The sequence below is a fragment of the Syngnathus floridae genome, chromosome 2 (assembly GCF_059516105.1).
Source record: "Syngnathus floridae isolate MCC-2025c chromosome 2, RoL_Sflo_1.0, whole genome shotgun sequence".
Classification (NCBI taxonomy): Eukaryota; Metazoa; Chordata; class Actinopteri; order Syngnathiformes; family Syngnathidae; genus Syngnathus; species Syngnathus floridae.
Window position 1 is genome coordinate 21,061,231 of NC_142414.1, and position 16,105 is coordinate 21,077,335.

Consider the following 16,105-nt stretch of genomic DNA (forward strand, 5'->3'; position numbering starts at 1 on the left):
GGATGCTAAATTCTTTCTCCTTTTATCCGCTATAAGAATGCTACGAAACCATGTGGACAAACACAAATCTTTCTAGGGATTTACATATAAATGTATTCGAGTTTTACAGCTACAGCAGGAACAGGCCCCTAAAATTTGTAAGGAATTATTTACAAAATATTGCACGTGTACTGTAAAATTGAATCTGAGAACCATAATGCTAGAAACATGTAGAGTAATGCCAACAGATTTAAAAATAATAATAATCGGGAAGACCAAAAGGACAGAGCTGCTTTGCAATGAGAAATTTAAAAAAAAACCTGAGAAAAATTTTAAACTGATATTTTTAGTGGACAGAAATAAGAATGTATTACAAACAATAATGAGCATCGAATACTTTCTGTACCGACCAAATTCAAACAAACAGTGACTTAAAGCAAGCCAAATAACGAACACTCCTTTTGTTGTTTGCTATGTGTGAGTGTTTGGTACTACAAAAAGTCTCACAAAAAAGATCTTAGAACTCGGTCATCTTCTTGTGTGTGTCCGCCTTGTTTTGTTCTCTCTGAATGGACAGCTCCTGGGCTTTCTGCTGGGCCAGCAGCCGACGAGCGGCCGACAACTTCTGTTCCAGCTGCTTCGCTCTGGACGCGTCCCTGTTTTTTTTCATGACACAGACAACAAACAGATTAGGATGTGGAGAGAGACGGGCTGGATTTTGGGCTGCACTCTCCCCAATGAGTTGGCCGCATACACCGAGTCTCACCTTGAATCTCTGCATCTCATTTACACTTTTACCACAGCCCTGAATTCCAATGACTCATCACTTCAACACAACAACTGGGATGCATTACATCTAGATTAGGGATGTCACATTTTTTGCTTGTAGAAAATAGACAAAAAAATAAAAATAAAAAGGATTGAGCGTCCACTTGTAATTTGGAGCACTCTTAGTCAAAGTACCACTATATTACATTTTAGGATGAGGAAGGCTAATTTGTGCCAAAGTTGAAAACTGCCAAATCCAACTTTTGACATGGCCTGAAATGTTATTCATAAAACCTCCTTGAAGGTAATTTCCAAAAACCAGTAATACTGACCTGCTGGTCTGCCTGCTGAGCGACTGGGTCAGGTTCTGGATCTCCTTTTCAGTCTGGGCCACCTTCTGGGCCACCTGGAACAACTTCACATTCAGGCTCCTCTTGGTGCTCTTGCCCCCATTGTAGGCCTCCACCCCGGTGAGTGCGGACGAGCCAGCGGCCGTTGCCGCCGCGTCTGCGGCGGCATCGCGCTCCTTGGCACCGAGCTTGCAGTTGAGAAAGTCAAAGACGGTTTTGCGCTCTCCGTTAGCCTCCCTTGGCTTCCGCCGGCGCTTTGGCCGACTCGTTTTCACGCCATCCTGTGTCTTGCTCTGAGTGCGTCTAAGGGTTAATTCGGCACAATGGTCCAATGATTTGCCTTTGGGTACAAGCACCGCCATGACGGGCTCCACTCGACCCTCCTGCGTTTTTCCTAAACCTGAGAAATCAAAAGAGGCAAGTTCGGTTTATGGTCTCCATCTGTATTCATGTCTCCTTCAGTACACTGTCTGTGACACTCCTAACGTAAATCATGTCTCCATTTAGAGTGAGGTAGATGATAAAGTAAGGTACTGTTTTAGGCGTGGTCCCTTTGTGATTGATATGTTGCAACCCCAAGCGAATGTAATGCATATCAATGGCACCGGGAAGAGAGAAATAACCAAGAGCCCGGGTCTCATCTCAGAACCTCTGACCCTGTCATGTTCTGTTTTCACTTTCAAATTGAAAGCTCGCCCTGTCTGGAAGCATCAAGGTGGAAACATCCTGGACAAACAATGGGTTGTAATTCACATTTCTGGCTGTAATCAAATACATGGCCTCCTTTAGCATGTCTTGGTAATGTTACCTTAGAATTCAGATCAGTATAAGAGCAAAAAAGAAACTCATAGGCTGATGTTTCATGTCACGACTTTGACCTTTTACTTAATTGCAATGGCAGCAGGTGCTTTTGCATGGCTATAGGCTTGTGTCATAAATCAATCATCAATTTCATCACCCTAACTAGCAAGCAGAATATATTTGTCCCCTCAAGGCCTAATTTGCCCAAAACTGACACTAAAGTGGAATATTTACAGGATTCACAGTGGAACCTCTATGGTCGAACACCTGTTGCAGGACTCAGATTGACCGCAGATTAGTTTGTTTTCGTAAATAAAAATTCCCATGGAAAATATAAACAATTTGTTTCAAAGTTAAACTGTCTTCATAAAAAAATACTTGTGTACTTCAGCGTGAGTAAAGCACTTGGGCAATTTGCAACCATTTAACAAACACAGTGTAGTATAGATAGTAAATCATTCAAAATAGTTGCGCCTTAAGTACATTTTCACCAACCTTTGCCATATTCATAACCCATCTTGAGCATTAGCTTGGATCCGATGCCTCTTGTGTGAGCCTCCCAGCCTCCAAAAATGGAGGTATTCGTTGCAGTCGATTGACTCACAGACTCCAAAACTGTTGGAAAAGAAGTTTCAATCAAGCACAAAGTTCAAAATGGGACAACAAAAGTCGTTTTATAATGAGAAAAATTCAAAAGAGGCATTGTTTGTCAAATGTTTGCTTATTTAGGGTAAGGACCATGTGAAAATGACAATCAGGAAGAAAATGTGTGTTGCACTAGAGTGTAACTTGGTGAGAAAGTTTTCCTCTAGAGTCCATCATATACAGATAACTGATATTTTAGGAAAAGGGAACAATGCACATTGTCATGCAGTAATAAGTCAAAGTAAACGTGTCCCACAACCCATGTCGAGTAAATATTCCCATTCTCTATTTCAACAATAACGGCAAAACCAAAGTAGAGGATAACATCTAATTGAAAAATACCTTTAGCGTAAGCCGAATCATCTTCAGCATCTCCTGGGTCCGAGTCAGAGGAGAGTGGGTCGTCTTCTCTCAGTGGTGGGATGATGCAGTCGGCTTCAACCACAGCATCTTTTAGCAGCAGGGAGTCAAACTTAACTGTGTAAAAGCCATTGTCGATATCTAAAAGGGAGGAACAAAAATATAACAACAAACGTGACTTTCAGTGATCTTTACTTGTCAAGCAATAAGGTTTCTGGCATGGCTGATTTAAAGGGATTGGCAATGAGGACAAATTATTGTGATTTAAAACCCTACCCTGTAGTAGTGTCAATCATATCATGTTAGAAAAGGGCTCATTTTTTTAATGTCAATTTGTTTTTTTGATTGTGCAGCTCTAATCTTGACTAGTCAACTCTCAAATGAGCCCAGTACCTGTAATTCTGGCTGGGTACCAGATGCCATCCTCGTGTCGTGTCAAGCAGGACGAGCCTTCCTGAAGGTTACTGAGGTCACAGTCCAGGAAGTCTCTGAGCTCCGACACGTACACCACTTCACCATGGGAAAACCTTTGCGGAAGGTGAATAAAAAGACAAGGCAGGGATTCTACTAGTGCGGGTTTAAGGATGTCAAGAATAAAAGAGACACAATTCTCAGTTCACAACAGTGTATCCCAATTGAGGGGAGAAAAATACTGAAACATTGACAGTAGCTCATGCAAAGAGCCATATTTGTTAAGTTAAACTAAGGTTAAAATGGACACAACGCATATTTGAGAAAAGTATTTTGTATAGATATGATTCTATATGAAAGTAAAAAGAGTAAATGCAATCATTTTCTGGAGTAGTAATTTAGAATTTTAATACAGTCAATTTACTGCTGTAGAATTATACCAGTGTTGTCGCAGTATATTACTACTTATCCAGATTCAATTCTGTTTGTATAATGATAATGATCATCATCACTCACACAATGACAATTTTGACAATATGGCTTTGCTTACTATAATAATCATCATCTTCATCATCATCATCACTCACACAGTGACAATATTGACAATATGGCTTTGCTTCCACCTGCTGGACAATATTTCCAAGCACAAATGCATGCCTAACCAGTGATGAAGGTGTAGGTAAAACAAACAAACTGTTACCTGCAGTTATCCTGAAAGCGACATTTATCTTCAAGATAGAATGGACATGGTTTCATGGACTTTTGCGTCGGATAAATGTACAAAACTCTAGCTCGTGCCTCCTCTCCATCTGGTTCCTCTGCCCCGACCACCATGGCATTGTGGTACTCCAGGGTCCCCCATGATGTCCTGTAAGGTGCTCTTACTTTGGTACCACTCAAAGTATCTACCTCCTCCTCCTCTTCCTCTTCTTCATGTTCATCTTCTGCACAATTGTCTGTTTCCTGGTCTTGTTCCTTCGATTCAGAGCTAGTCCCCGAAACCTCCCCAAGCTCAGTGTAGAAAGCAGCAAACTCAGACTCCAAATGGCCTTTCGTGTCAGCCGCAGGCTTTTGGGCATTGGCCTGCACTCCACTGGTGTCCTCCAGGGAAGCCAGAAGCAGACTCTTTCTGAAAGACAGCAGGCTGGCCTTGGTGAGTTCTATGAGCTGACACAGGTCCTCTTTCAGTTTGAGCAGGTCACACTGCTGAGAGGGATCCAGGCCAGCAGCCAGCGTGGCATCCACCTGCTGCAGCTGGGCTTCATATGTAGAGATTGCACCTTCCAGAGTTTCTTCATCCATAGTGTCACTCCACACTGGGCAAAACGGCAATGAGAGACATCCAGCCTTCGGGGAAACTGCAAGGGAAATGCATAATTTAAGATCACTTTGGATTAACAACCACTTTGTGTGTGTGTGTGTGTGTGTGTGTTTGTGTGTGTGTGCGTACGCGTCAACGTGTGTATCTCAAACGCACACAACAATTTGAACTTTATTTTTGTATTAATGTAACTCTTCTGACTTGCGTTTGTCAAATTTACTTGTAAAATTACTCTGAGGCTGTCTAAAAACGCTCGCACGCATGCACACACACTTTCAATTTGAAATTATAGTAATCAAAACATGTTTTATTTCATCTGATCCAATCAATTAATCACCAAAATTATCAACAGATTTATGGGAGATTAAAATAATCACTAGTTGCAAATACATACATTACTCAAAATAAATGTTGATTTAAAAAGTACATATGTAATTATAATCAAAGCAAAACTGCTTCGCTTTGGAATATACCTAAAGATATCCACATCAACTTGTCTTTTATTGGAAAGAGATAGAATTGAAGGAAATGTTACATTTACAATAACCTTATGGCAAGTTCATTTAAATTGTAAATGACAAGAAACTCATTGCATTGTACCCTCGCGAATCGTACTATCGAATCAAATGGAAAGAACCGAAACATTCCACTTCAAAATAATCGCTCCTTGAATCGTATTGCACCCCAGGTATTGAGAGAATGTATCGAATCATCATTTATTGGAGAGAGGCACACCCCTAAACGCAAGAGGGTGGAAATATTATCGCATCGGGTACAATGATATCTGCGGTGGAGTGGTGAAATTGTGACAAATAGTAAATTGTAAACACGGCTTGTGTACATCAGTCAGGTCAATTCACGTGCAACATTAAGCCGGGGGCTTTAGGGTCACCAAATAAAAGAGAATATAGAAAAATGCATGGATCAAATGCAAATTTACGTCTAATGTACACGAAACTTCTAGAAATCGCATAAGGTTTGATCAAACTTGTCAGTGTAATACATTAATTAGCGAGTCCAGCAGTAAATTACATGGGAGCAAATGTGGCTAAAGTGTTAGCAGCTTTCGAGCTACCCATTAGAAATGATCACAAGAATCCCTGGCATTACCTTCGTTATCTGGCTAATTGTCTGAAACTAATGCCGCGACAGGAAGGGCGATTAAAACCTAAAACGTGGGAAATAACCGAAATACTGCACAAGTGACGAAGACAGTAAAGAAGTTCACCGGCTGAATCAAAACAGTTTTCACGAATATCACGTTCGGTCTATATTTTTCCAAAGTAAAAACATGTGTAGTGACACTTGTTTTTACTTTGGAAAAATATATAAAAATATAAAAAAAAAACAGCTATTGAAATTGTTTTCCCTTTCACAAGAAATAACTAATGTGCTTATAAAGTGAATTGAATTGAAATGATCGTTTTATTTGAATATTGAAAAATATTCTGCATTTTCGATTGATACTCGTGTGCATTTATTTTTGAAGACGAATCAGAAGTAGATTTATTTGACGTCTACTTGTATTTTCGTCCAACACAAAATGCGTCATCGTCGGCGCAAGTAATGAACGTCACCAGCCGCCAGTGCGTTTGTATTTACTTTTCTTGCAAAACATTTTGTGCGTTTGCGATGTAATATGGATTTTCTGAGCAAATCAAATTGAAGGTATGTGGTCAGTCTTAAATAATGCATCAGCATGGGGGACAGGAAGTTGTTTCGGAGTATTTAGATTTGATGACTCAGATGCTAGATGCCACTAATGTGGTTCCTACTTCAGTAGAGAGTAGAACGGTGATTATAGTACTGCACATTTGTGAATATTGACTTCTGATTTTTCTATGCAAATATGCATAATGTCAATTGCTGTTAAAAGTAGACAGATGTCTGAAATTCCATTACTGTTTGCGGAAAATGTATTACTCCCAGTTATCAACTAATCATTTGTTCGTGACACCAACTTTTAATAGTTAGAGAGACAGTTAAACTGATTTTATAATATCTAAAAGGTGATCCTAGTGAGGAAACGCGGTTTGGAGGATGAATAGATAAATGAATGATACTGAGATCGCTCATATTTGATCCTACCATACAGAGAACGGGGCTCAGCTGCGATGCCTCCAACCATGGCGCTCATAAGTGATCCAAAGATTGCTTTTTCCTACCTGCGTCCAGCTTGTGTCCTGCTAACCCGCGTGCCTACTTTGAGCAATGTTGAGACTTTGAGTGCTCAGTTAAAAGAGGTTAACGATGCCACCCTGCAGCAGCTCCAAGATTATGTCCTCTTCCCGCTCCGCTTTGTGCTCAAATTGCCCGGACCCAAGAAGGACAAAGTGGTGCAAGCTGTGGTTGAAGCTATGAGTCACGTCCTGGAGAACACTTGCGTTCAGAGCTGGCAGACCCTCCATGAACTCTTCTCAGAACTCTGCCTCTGCCTGTGTTCCCCCGAAAATCCTGGAAAACCTGCAGATACATCTGAGGAGCTGAAATTAACAGTACTGCGATGCCTGGACACCTTGCTTCATGCTGCATATGGCGATATTGTATTCCATTTTTTTGAAAACAAAATGCTGCCTGAGCTGGGAGCTGCCGTCTCACTGATTCTGGCTTTAGCTGAGAAGGAGAAATCCAGAGATGTTCAAATAGCAGCCTTGAAGTTCTTCCAGGTGTTGACTCTGCAATGTGACTGCAATAAGGACCATGTAGTACTCTCCTCAGAGGAACGCGAAGCTGAAGGCAATGCTATGGCTTCATTCTTACCTGGCGTTACAATGGCAGTTACCAGGATCATCACAGGAGATTTGAGACAAGGCCACGGAGTCACAGTTCGAGCTGTCAAGGTACCATGAGTTCTAATTATTACATAACACGGTTTACTATTAATTAGTTGTCCAGTTGCGGTCGAATCACCAGATTTAGGTCATTTATAGCTAATTGTCTAGTCATAAAATAGATAAAACAAGAATAATGTAAGCTGGTTTATGGACTGATCCTTGAAAAGCAATTTGAAATTGTCTTTTCACATTATGTTTTCATTTAGGTTTGGTCCAGGACCGTCAGCCTCGTCATGGAAGATGCTCAGCTTCAGTCTAGTGAGCCGTTGAAATCTCCCTCAACAGACCTAGGGAAGATTGGCCAGCTGATCGTCCGTCGCACATCGGACTGGGTGAAGAACACGTCAGGAAAATTGTGCATGCTTCTAAAGAAGATTATCTCCAGTACGGTGGCACACCAGCACTGGAAAGTTCGACTGCAGGTGGTGGAGATGGCTGAGCACCTGTTGGACAGGTGTACTTACTCTTTGGGCGAGTGTGTTGGGCTACTTCTGGAGGCACTGGTGGGAGCAATTAATGATGAAGAGCCCAGAGTCAGAGAGAGGTTTGTGTTTATTGCGGCAAGCTCAATAACAGGTTATTTATTATCTTATTCCAGTTACCTTTTCTTCTCTGCAGGTGCGAAGTTGCGCTGAGAAAGGCTTCCCAGAAAAATCAGATACCTGTCAATGCCGACGATATCAAATGTAAAAGCAGGTGTCAAGCATTCACTGACGTCCTGTCAGAGAATCTCCACTCTTTAGCCACTTCACTACCTAGACTGATGCGGACCTCTGATGACCGGAAGAAGCTTTTTGTCCTTAATGTCTTTCTGGGTTATTTAAAGCTCCTCGGACCACTGGTGTCTGTGGTGCTGAACTCCGCGGTGCATCTTGAGAGGATTTCAAAAGCTCTGATGCAGGTAACAAGCAGTGTCAAATGCCGTACTTTGTGGAAGGAAATAGCACGGGTGGAACATGTCACCAATTTACATTCCATGTTATTATGGAAATGATGTTTTTCTCAGATTTTTTTATAGTCTATGCAAATAAACTCAGCATAAATTTCAAGTCTTCAACTATTAGAGAATCTTTTGAATGTTTTTAAACAAACCTCCCAATGATAAAGAGTACTGTATATATTTTTTAAATATATATATATATATTTTAATAGAAACAAATATTGTTAAAATGCTCTGTTCTAAACTATTTTGTACAGCAATGTCAAGACATTTTATGGGTTTTGAAGAATTGAAAATATTCACTTTCTTGACTTTGCAGAAGTAGGAGGTTGTGTTTGTGTTGCAAGAATTTAAGAAATGCATTTCAAAATTAACTCCATTAAAATGTACTCCACAAAAGTGAAATAAAAAATGTATCTAAATAATTTGGTTGCTAAATATAAAATGCAAATACATTATTGAATTTAAAAGTTAAACAAAAAAATAATCAAACTCACCATGGGCAGTGATTATTTTAAAAACCACTTAGAGAGATTATGTGTACCACTACTGTTAAACATACCAGCTTTGACATTGAGAATTCATCCATCAATCCATTATGCAAACCCTAACCTCATGAGGGTTTGCCAAGATATTGAATAAATGACAACTGGACAGTTCAGGTTGTTTTAGATGTTTTTAACACTTTTCCTGATTAAAAGGGTTCAACACCCACACTTCACCTACTGTTATTGCACAAACACAATCGACAATGTGAAAATGTACATTTAAAGGCTATTGTGTACTTATTTACAGAATCACAGCTTTCTGCAAGGCTGTTCAAATAAATTGCTTTTTTTCTCAGGTGCTGGAGTTGGACGTCACAGATGTCCGTATTGTAGAAGAACGAAGTCACAATGCCACAATAGAAACAAGCTCCGATTCCAATCACTCGACTCATGTACGGAGGAAGCATTTTCTTTTCTTTACAGATGAAAAGATCTTTTCTGTGCTCACAGAGATCTGTCGGACATTAGGTATTGGGGCATAATCTGTTTTGCATTTTATGTTGTGGTTGTGTAGCCATCCAAATCCAAAGTCATTTTATGTTTTACTCGTAGGTTACTATGGCAACATTTTTCTGCTGACGGATCACTTCTTGGATCTGTACCGCCAGTCATCAGCGTACCGGAAGCAGGCCGCAATGGTTCTTAATGAGATCATCAGAGGCGCTGCTGGCATGACTCTCGTCACAGAGGGAAAGCACCTGGAGGGTGAAGGTGGAGGACTTCCTCCCTCTCAGGAAGACCTTAAAGCAGCTGTGATGCTGGTCATGGAGGAATACATCAGCCTCAACAACTGGAACTTGATCACAGTCAATGAGGAGACTGACAGAGATCGACTGGACCAACAGGTGAGGACAAAGACGCCTTGTTTAGTTATTAGTTCAGGTTGCAAATACTTCAAAAGACTTACCCACAAACCTTTTTCTTGATTTTTGTTTAGCGTTTACCTTCTTGTTTTTACATTTTGGATCCACTGTTTGAGCATTACCCCAAATGTAAGAAATTTTCAGTGTCAAAATAAACCGTAAATATTATATATTTTTTTTAAAGCTTATTTCATAATGATGACAGAATCTGGGACTGCTCTTTGATAATCCCTGAATTTAATTTAACACTGTATTTTAAGCAAATCAAGGAACCTCAGTAATCCATAATGTTGTTACTCTTTGCCCGTTTTCTTTCTGTAGCTACTGCGGCCGCCCGTCCTCCTCTCCATATCCAACAGTCATGCCGACCCCCTTCAATTCATCCCTTCCTCTCGTGCCTCCCCGCCCACTTCAACAGTCCACCAACTCAATAGTAACATTTGGCAGCTGTGCATCCAGCTGGAGGGTGTGGCCTGCTTCGCTCAGGCCCTCGGACACCACTTCCGTCCCCTGCTGATGACATCACTGTACCCTGTGCTGGAGAAAGCGGGCGAGGAAACGTTTCTGATCAGCCAAGCAGCACTGGACTCCATCTGGGACATCAGCAAGGCCTGTGGCTACATATCCCTGAAGGAGTTGATTAATGAGAACTCGGACTATCTGCTCAATGACATCTCGCTCAACTTGCAGAGGCTCAGCCAGCATCAACAGGTCAGTTTTATAGTTTTAAAGTTCTTGCTATTCTCACACTTGGTCCATTCCGACCCCCATGCTAGCAAACTAAGAAAATTTGATCTGTTTTTAGAGGATGTTCAGTTTAAGAATTCTCTGCAGGTAATTCAACCTCGGTGTTATCGATTTAGCCCTGCCGTGAAAACGAGTACTGTACCCGTATTTGACATCCCGCCAACAATGTTTATAATTTCCTCCCGCTCAAACAACTGTTTGAATATTTGAATGTCACCATTCTCAATACATGGAAATACACTTCAAATGCAGTGTGCATAATATTGTGGACACTTACAAGGTTTGATGTTGTCTTTGTCCTGTTGTCCAGTCTCCAAGGGTGCTGACGGTGATGTTGACTCACTCTGACTCCACCTTGCTGCCTCTGGTCCGAGACATCATCCAGGATGTGCTCATGGCCCTCGACCTCAGCTACGATCACACCGCCTCTCTCTTCTGCTCTGTACTACACGCCCTCATGAAGGCACTCGGTGAGCTCTCACATTTGATGACACGGAAGGAGTAGACTCTAATTTATATTCCTGTGTGCTTTTAATCCAGCGAGATGGTTTCCTTTGACCTCTGGAAAAACCAAAGAGTCTTCCCGGTCAAAGCAAACTGCCGCCGACCAGGAAGTCTTTAACATCCGCCAGTTCCTGCTGGACTACCGCAAACAGAGAGAGCTGGCAGAAGGCATTGGAATAGAGGAAGATGACCCTGAAGACTTGGGTAGGAATCTGTAGCTACAAGACTAATAACCCCATGCAGAGGAAAGTGCAATGTAGAGCCAAGTATGCAGCATTATCATGAGTTTATTTGGGCGAGGGACAGCTGAGGGCTGGATGAATTCACCTTCCGAGGTCATGTCAGTGTCAAAGTATAAGCGAGGTTCCAGACTGTTTTTTTTTTCACTAAGAAATTTGTATATCACCCCGGTGCGATTAAATGAATTTTTTACTATGTCGTGATTCAGCAGTGTATGAACTGACACATAACTGTCTTTGCAGAGATTACTCCCCCCACAGATTTTCAAGAAGACAATGATGCTGATAGTTGTGATGTGGAAGCAGAACTTCCCACCCACCTCAGCATTACCAAAGACGTTATGGAGCGTTGTATTCATCTGCTGTCTGACTCAAATCTCTACCTCCGACTTAAGGTACTGTGGCTGACCCTAACTTTTCATACGTATGTATTGTGCAAATGGGGCACACTCAGCAGACTTCTAGCCAAACAGAATGCATTCTTGTACGTGTCTCCTTAATTGCGTTTTCCATCAGGTGCTGGATGTACTGGAGCTGTGTGTTAGTGTGCTGAGTGAGAGGGAAAACGAATTGTTACCCATGGCCCATCGTTGCTGGCCCCCTCTCGTGCAGAGACTAACCGCTGATGACCCACTAGCCGTCCTCAGAGCCTTTAGGGTACGTACAAAGTAATCAGACAGTATTATGCTTAAATAGAAGCTCCTACAATCCCAAATAGAACATCTGTGCTTCTACCCTCTAGGTTTTGTGTACTTTGGGTCATACCTGTGGGGACTTCCTGAGGAGGAGAGTCTCAAAGGAGGTTTTGCCAAAGCTGACCTCTTCGCTGGTTAAGCAGGCTTCCATTAGTGCTAAATCAGGACCGGTCTACACTCACACGCTGGCCTACAAACTGCAGCTGACGGTACTTGAGGGGCTGGGCTCACTTTGTCAGAGCTTGGACCTGGGTGAGTGAACACACAAATGTCCACCTAATTCCCGGCCGCGCATGCTGCAGTAACAGCATCACCCAAGCTATAGAGAACGTAAATTACTGGTTGACCCCCCACACACACACACATATTTAAGAGATTGGGAAATACAAAAAATATGGGCGCCAAACCACTCATAGTGGGTACATACCACCAGCAGATGGCAGACATACAACAGTGGAAAATAACTACATCGAATGGGTACGTGTACAATTAATAGTTATTTATCTTATTAGTCTATTCAGATGCACAAATTAGACATTAACTAGTTGAAATCAAAATATGCAAGATTGACATTATTTTATGCGAACACTTTTTATATTGTTGAAGCACTGTACCTTAAAAACAATTGAATATGTTTGTTTTATTGCTCATGAGAGTAGCTTTATTTGGAAGAGTCTAACGCCATTGCAATCTATACATAAACAGAAAGCAATTACTGTGTGTGTGTGTGTGTGTTTGTGTGCGCGTATTCATATTACATCATGTCTCACAATACTCGGTGGAATGTAGTACGCCTTAATTTACAGAAACTGCTGCAAGCATTTTTTTTCCCTCAAGGTCAATTTTGTGCCAGTGTAATGAGAGCTGTTCCAGTCAATTTACAGCTTATATTCTTTAAGGAGAATCCTGCAGGGAATTGTTGTATGGTTGAGCTCCCACAAGTAGTGTTTTGTTCACAAATTTTTTGCCATACTTATTTAAACCTCATTTTCTCCTACTAAAATCTGAATGAAAATTGCCTTTGGGAACATGGATATGTTTTTAATTATGTCTAATTTGCTTAAGGTCAAAATATTTTTCTTTTATTTTCCAAAAGTTAAAAAAGTATATATTGATTTCCCCCTTTCCTTGATAGCTGTTGTTTTACACAAAATAAAGTTACCACTGCAGCACTTAAAATCAATGAAGCACCTCCTTGTTATGAATGCCCAGTCAGCAGCTCAAAAGGTGCACATGTCATGCATGCACGCGATGTGGCACGTCATTGGTAACACCACCAAAACTAAGTACTGCCCATACCCATGTCATCTGTGGTAGCCATTCACCTCTCCTTACCTTTACATGGTAGTTTTATAGTGGTTAGTGGAAGTTAGACTTTTTGCTACATGGTGTGTGTGTTTTTTTTTTTGTTTGTTTGTTTTTAATGGAGTTGAACTTTTATTCATGCTTTTCCCCCATAGCACAAGAAAATACTTTCTTAGCAAGGTGTTGAGCATGTCACCGAGCAACATAAGAGAGAAACAGTCTGCATGCCGCATCACTCGCATGAATACCGATCTGGCTCGAGCTTGCCTTTGGGACGCCCGCAGCAAGCCAATTAGCGAGCCTCAGTCACACAGCGAGCCGTGGACACCGAGACGGCAACTAAAGTATTCTATGTCCCCCGGTCGGCTCTATCTGCTTCAATCCCACCTTTTCTTCATTTACCACAGAACCACGAACAGCACCTGATTATTTGTGACTGCTGGTGCTATATTCCAAGCATCCACAAAGAAGCTGGTCATGAGTGCAAGCAGCAGCAGCAGATAGAAGAGAACAAAGGGGATAGAAGTGGTAGCTGAATAATCCCATTGAACTGGGAAATGTGCACCGCTTCTTTTATTCTTGACACGCCGCGAGTGTGGGTCGGCCCGGAGAGAGAAATCGACACGTTTTGAAATGAGGCTTGAAAGGAAGCCCATTTTGCACCTGAGGGAATGGCTGTCTGCTGGGGGGGGGGGGGGGGGGGTGAATGTGATGAGAGTTGAAGCAACGCAACATGGAAGGGAAAGAAAAGTGGGCCTTTGCCAGGTTGCGATAGTCCAGTTGGGGTGAAGCAGGGTCATGGCTTGGTGCACTTGAAAGTGTGCAGCAAGAAGCCTGCCAGACATGAAGGAGTCAATTGGGCTTTTTACACCAACCCACCACCGTTTTAAAATAGGAAAGGGGAGCAGATGAAAGCCTGATAAGCACAACCACCCTGCTGTGAGTCTTCCTCGCTCTACCAGCCCTGCTAAGGGTTTAAAGATGCAAAGTCTCAAAAATTCTTTTCGTCTTCATCTTTCACCGTCTTGCAACAGGGATATTGAACAAACTCTGAAATGCTCTGAGCTCCTCTGTCCCTACCAGTGTTTTATTGAGCAGAATAATTTGGCCACCAAGGAATTGTGCCACAGTGGAGGTCGGCATGGACTGAGCTTAATGTTCTCGTTTTGTCCTTCTTGAGGTGGCAAAATTCTTGAGTCTCCTCTTCTACTGCACTTCATTTTGCTTAACGACGTAATTAATTAGTGATCAGTTCAAAACAATTGGCAGAATTTTGGGGAACTTTGAAAGTCCAACACAGTCCAGTCTATGACGCTGGTTCACTTTCCAGTTTCCAGTTTTGGATAGTTTTTCCTTAATCGTTTTTTCCTGTTTTGTTTGCTGTGTATTTCCAGATGAAGAAGACTTAGATGTTGTTTGTGATGCGTGCCTGCCCTACCTGAGCTGCAGACAACCCATCGGATTGCAACAGGCCTGCTTAAGGTAAAACCAAACATCACCAAATCTCGGTAAAAGTCATCTTTACTTGCCAGTGTCGAATCGTTCATTATTGGAATACAGTCGTAAATAAGATAAGATTTAAATTGCCCAAGTGTAAACTCAGGATAATAATGATGAATCTTCATCATCCTTCAAAATTACTTAATTGAAACCAACTTTTATACTGAAGTGTTGAAAAGAATCTAGTTACTCGCAAATATTTGCAAAACGTCACCCAGATTGAATTGAATGTTTTTCCTCTTCTACAGTGTCTTCCACCACTTGATCCAGGTGGACCCCGATGCCTTCTGGTTGACGTTAAATGAGATCCACTGCCCGTCTTCCTTTGTTCCACCGCATCCCGACCTGCAGCCCGTGCAGCTGAGTGGGATGGGACGCCCCAGAGATGAGTACTCGGACAATGTCCTCAAATTACTGCGGGATGAATTTGAGCAAACTGGTGATGAGTAAAGCTAATTGTGACTAATGCACTTCCAGTGGACAATTCACTTAAGAAAAAGACTCGTGTTTGTACAGATGTTGTAGACATTTTCACTAAAGTTCTAATTTTCTATAATCAACCGTATAATCTTTTCCTGTTCGTCACATATTTTTATCGTGTACCCCCCCACTCCCACCTAATTATGATTAACAAAGTAATTTTCCTGAATATACTGAAAAATTGTTTTGCAAAACAATATCAATGCAAATCATGATCATAATGTTAAATCATTTCCATTCAATGAACATTAATTGACCTGAGTGTTTGTCACTCATCTGTATTCCAAATACATATCTCATCTTTACAACCTTGCTTGAATTATTGTCTTTCACTGCTAAAACAGACCATCTTAAATGACTTAGTTTCTATTATTATTGCCGACTGTTTGCACCTTTTTATATATTCAAAGGCTCTTACGCTTCTAAGTGTAACGAAGGAAAGTGTGTCTTTGCCAAGCAGAAAGTCAATGAAACGAGGTGAACAATGTGGCGGTAGTTTTTGAATGGCCTTCCTTCTGTTATTCACGAGCAGCCGACATCACCCATCACAGCATGTTATTGCTCTTAAGCCTTCGCCATTCAGGTTATGTTTCAACAATAGAGGCCCAGTCCTCCATTATCGCATCACCTCTCTGGTCGGGTAAGCCACCTCGTAGCGCCGTGATGAATGTACCAGGCCTCCGGTGTGAGGAAACAAGGACGGCACCTTTTCTATTTAGGCCGCTCGACTTAATGTAAAGCAAATGTGGCGCGCCGTCTCTTTATCTCAACTGTGTGCCGCAGCTATTTATCCCTCTGCCAGCGCTGACAACAGC

The 16,105-nt window shown here is 41.6% G+C and overlaps 2 protein-coding genes across 2 annotated transcripts; one reads left to right on the forward strand and one right to left on the reverse strand.

The window, feature by feature from the left end:
• Positions 1–307: 307 nt before the first annotated feature.
• On the reverse strand, positions 308–5,892 carry zgpat (zinc finger, CCCH-type with G patch domain). The gene is made up of 7 exons (XM_088367641.1): positions 5,746–5,892; positions 4,015–4,672; positions 3,297–3,430; positions 2,886–3,044; positions 2,394–2,513; positions 1,080–1,497; positions 308–635 (listed from the first exon to the last, which is right to left on the reverse strand). The coding sequence occupies exons 2-7, from the start codon at positions 4,614–4,616 to the stop codon at positions 497–499; spliced, it is 1,572 nt and encodes a 523-aa protein (XP_088223767.1). The 5' UTR covers positions 4,617–4,672; positions 5,746–5,892; the 3' UTR covers positions 308–496.
• Positions 5,893–6,157: 265 nt separating this feature from the next.
• On the forward strand, positions 6,158–15,598 carry tti1 (TELO2 interacting protein 1). The gene is made up of 14 exons (XM_088368750.1): positions 6,158–6,303; positions 6,731–7,475; positions 7,676–8,013; positions 8,088–8,370; positions 9,254–9,425; positions 9,510–9,802; positions 10,142–10,531; positions 10,878–11,037; positions 11,108–11,275; positions 11,554–11,705; positions 11,827–11,967; positions 12,053–12,257; positions 14,705–14,792; positions 15,059–15,598. The coding sequence occupies exons 2-14, from the start codon at positions 6,750–6,752 to the stop codon at positions 15,258–15,260; spliced, it is 3,318 nt and encodes a 1,105-aa protein (XP_088224876.1). The 5' UTR covers positions 6,158–6,303; positions 6,731–6,749; the 3' UTR covers positions 15,261–15,598.
• Positions 15,599–16,105: the final 507 nt, after the last annotated feature.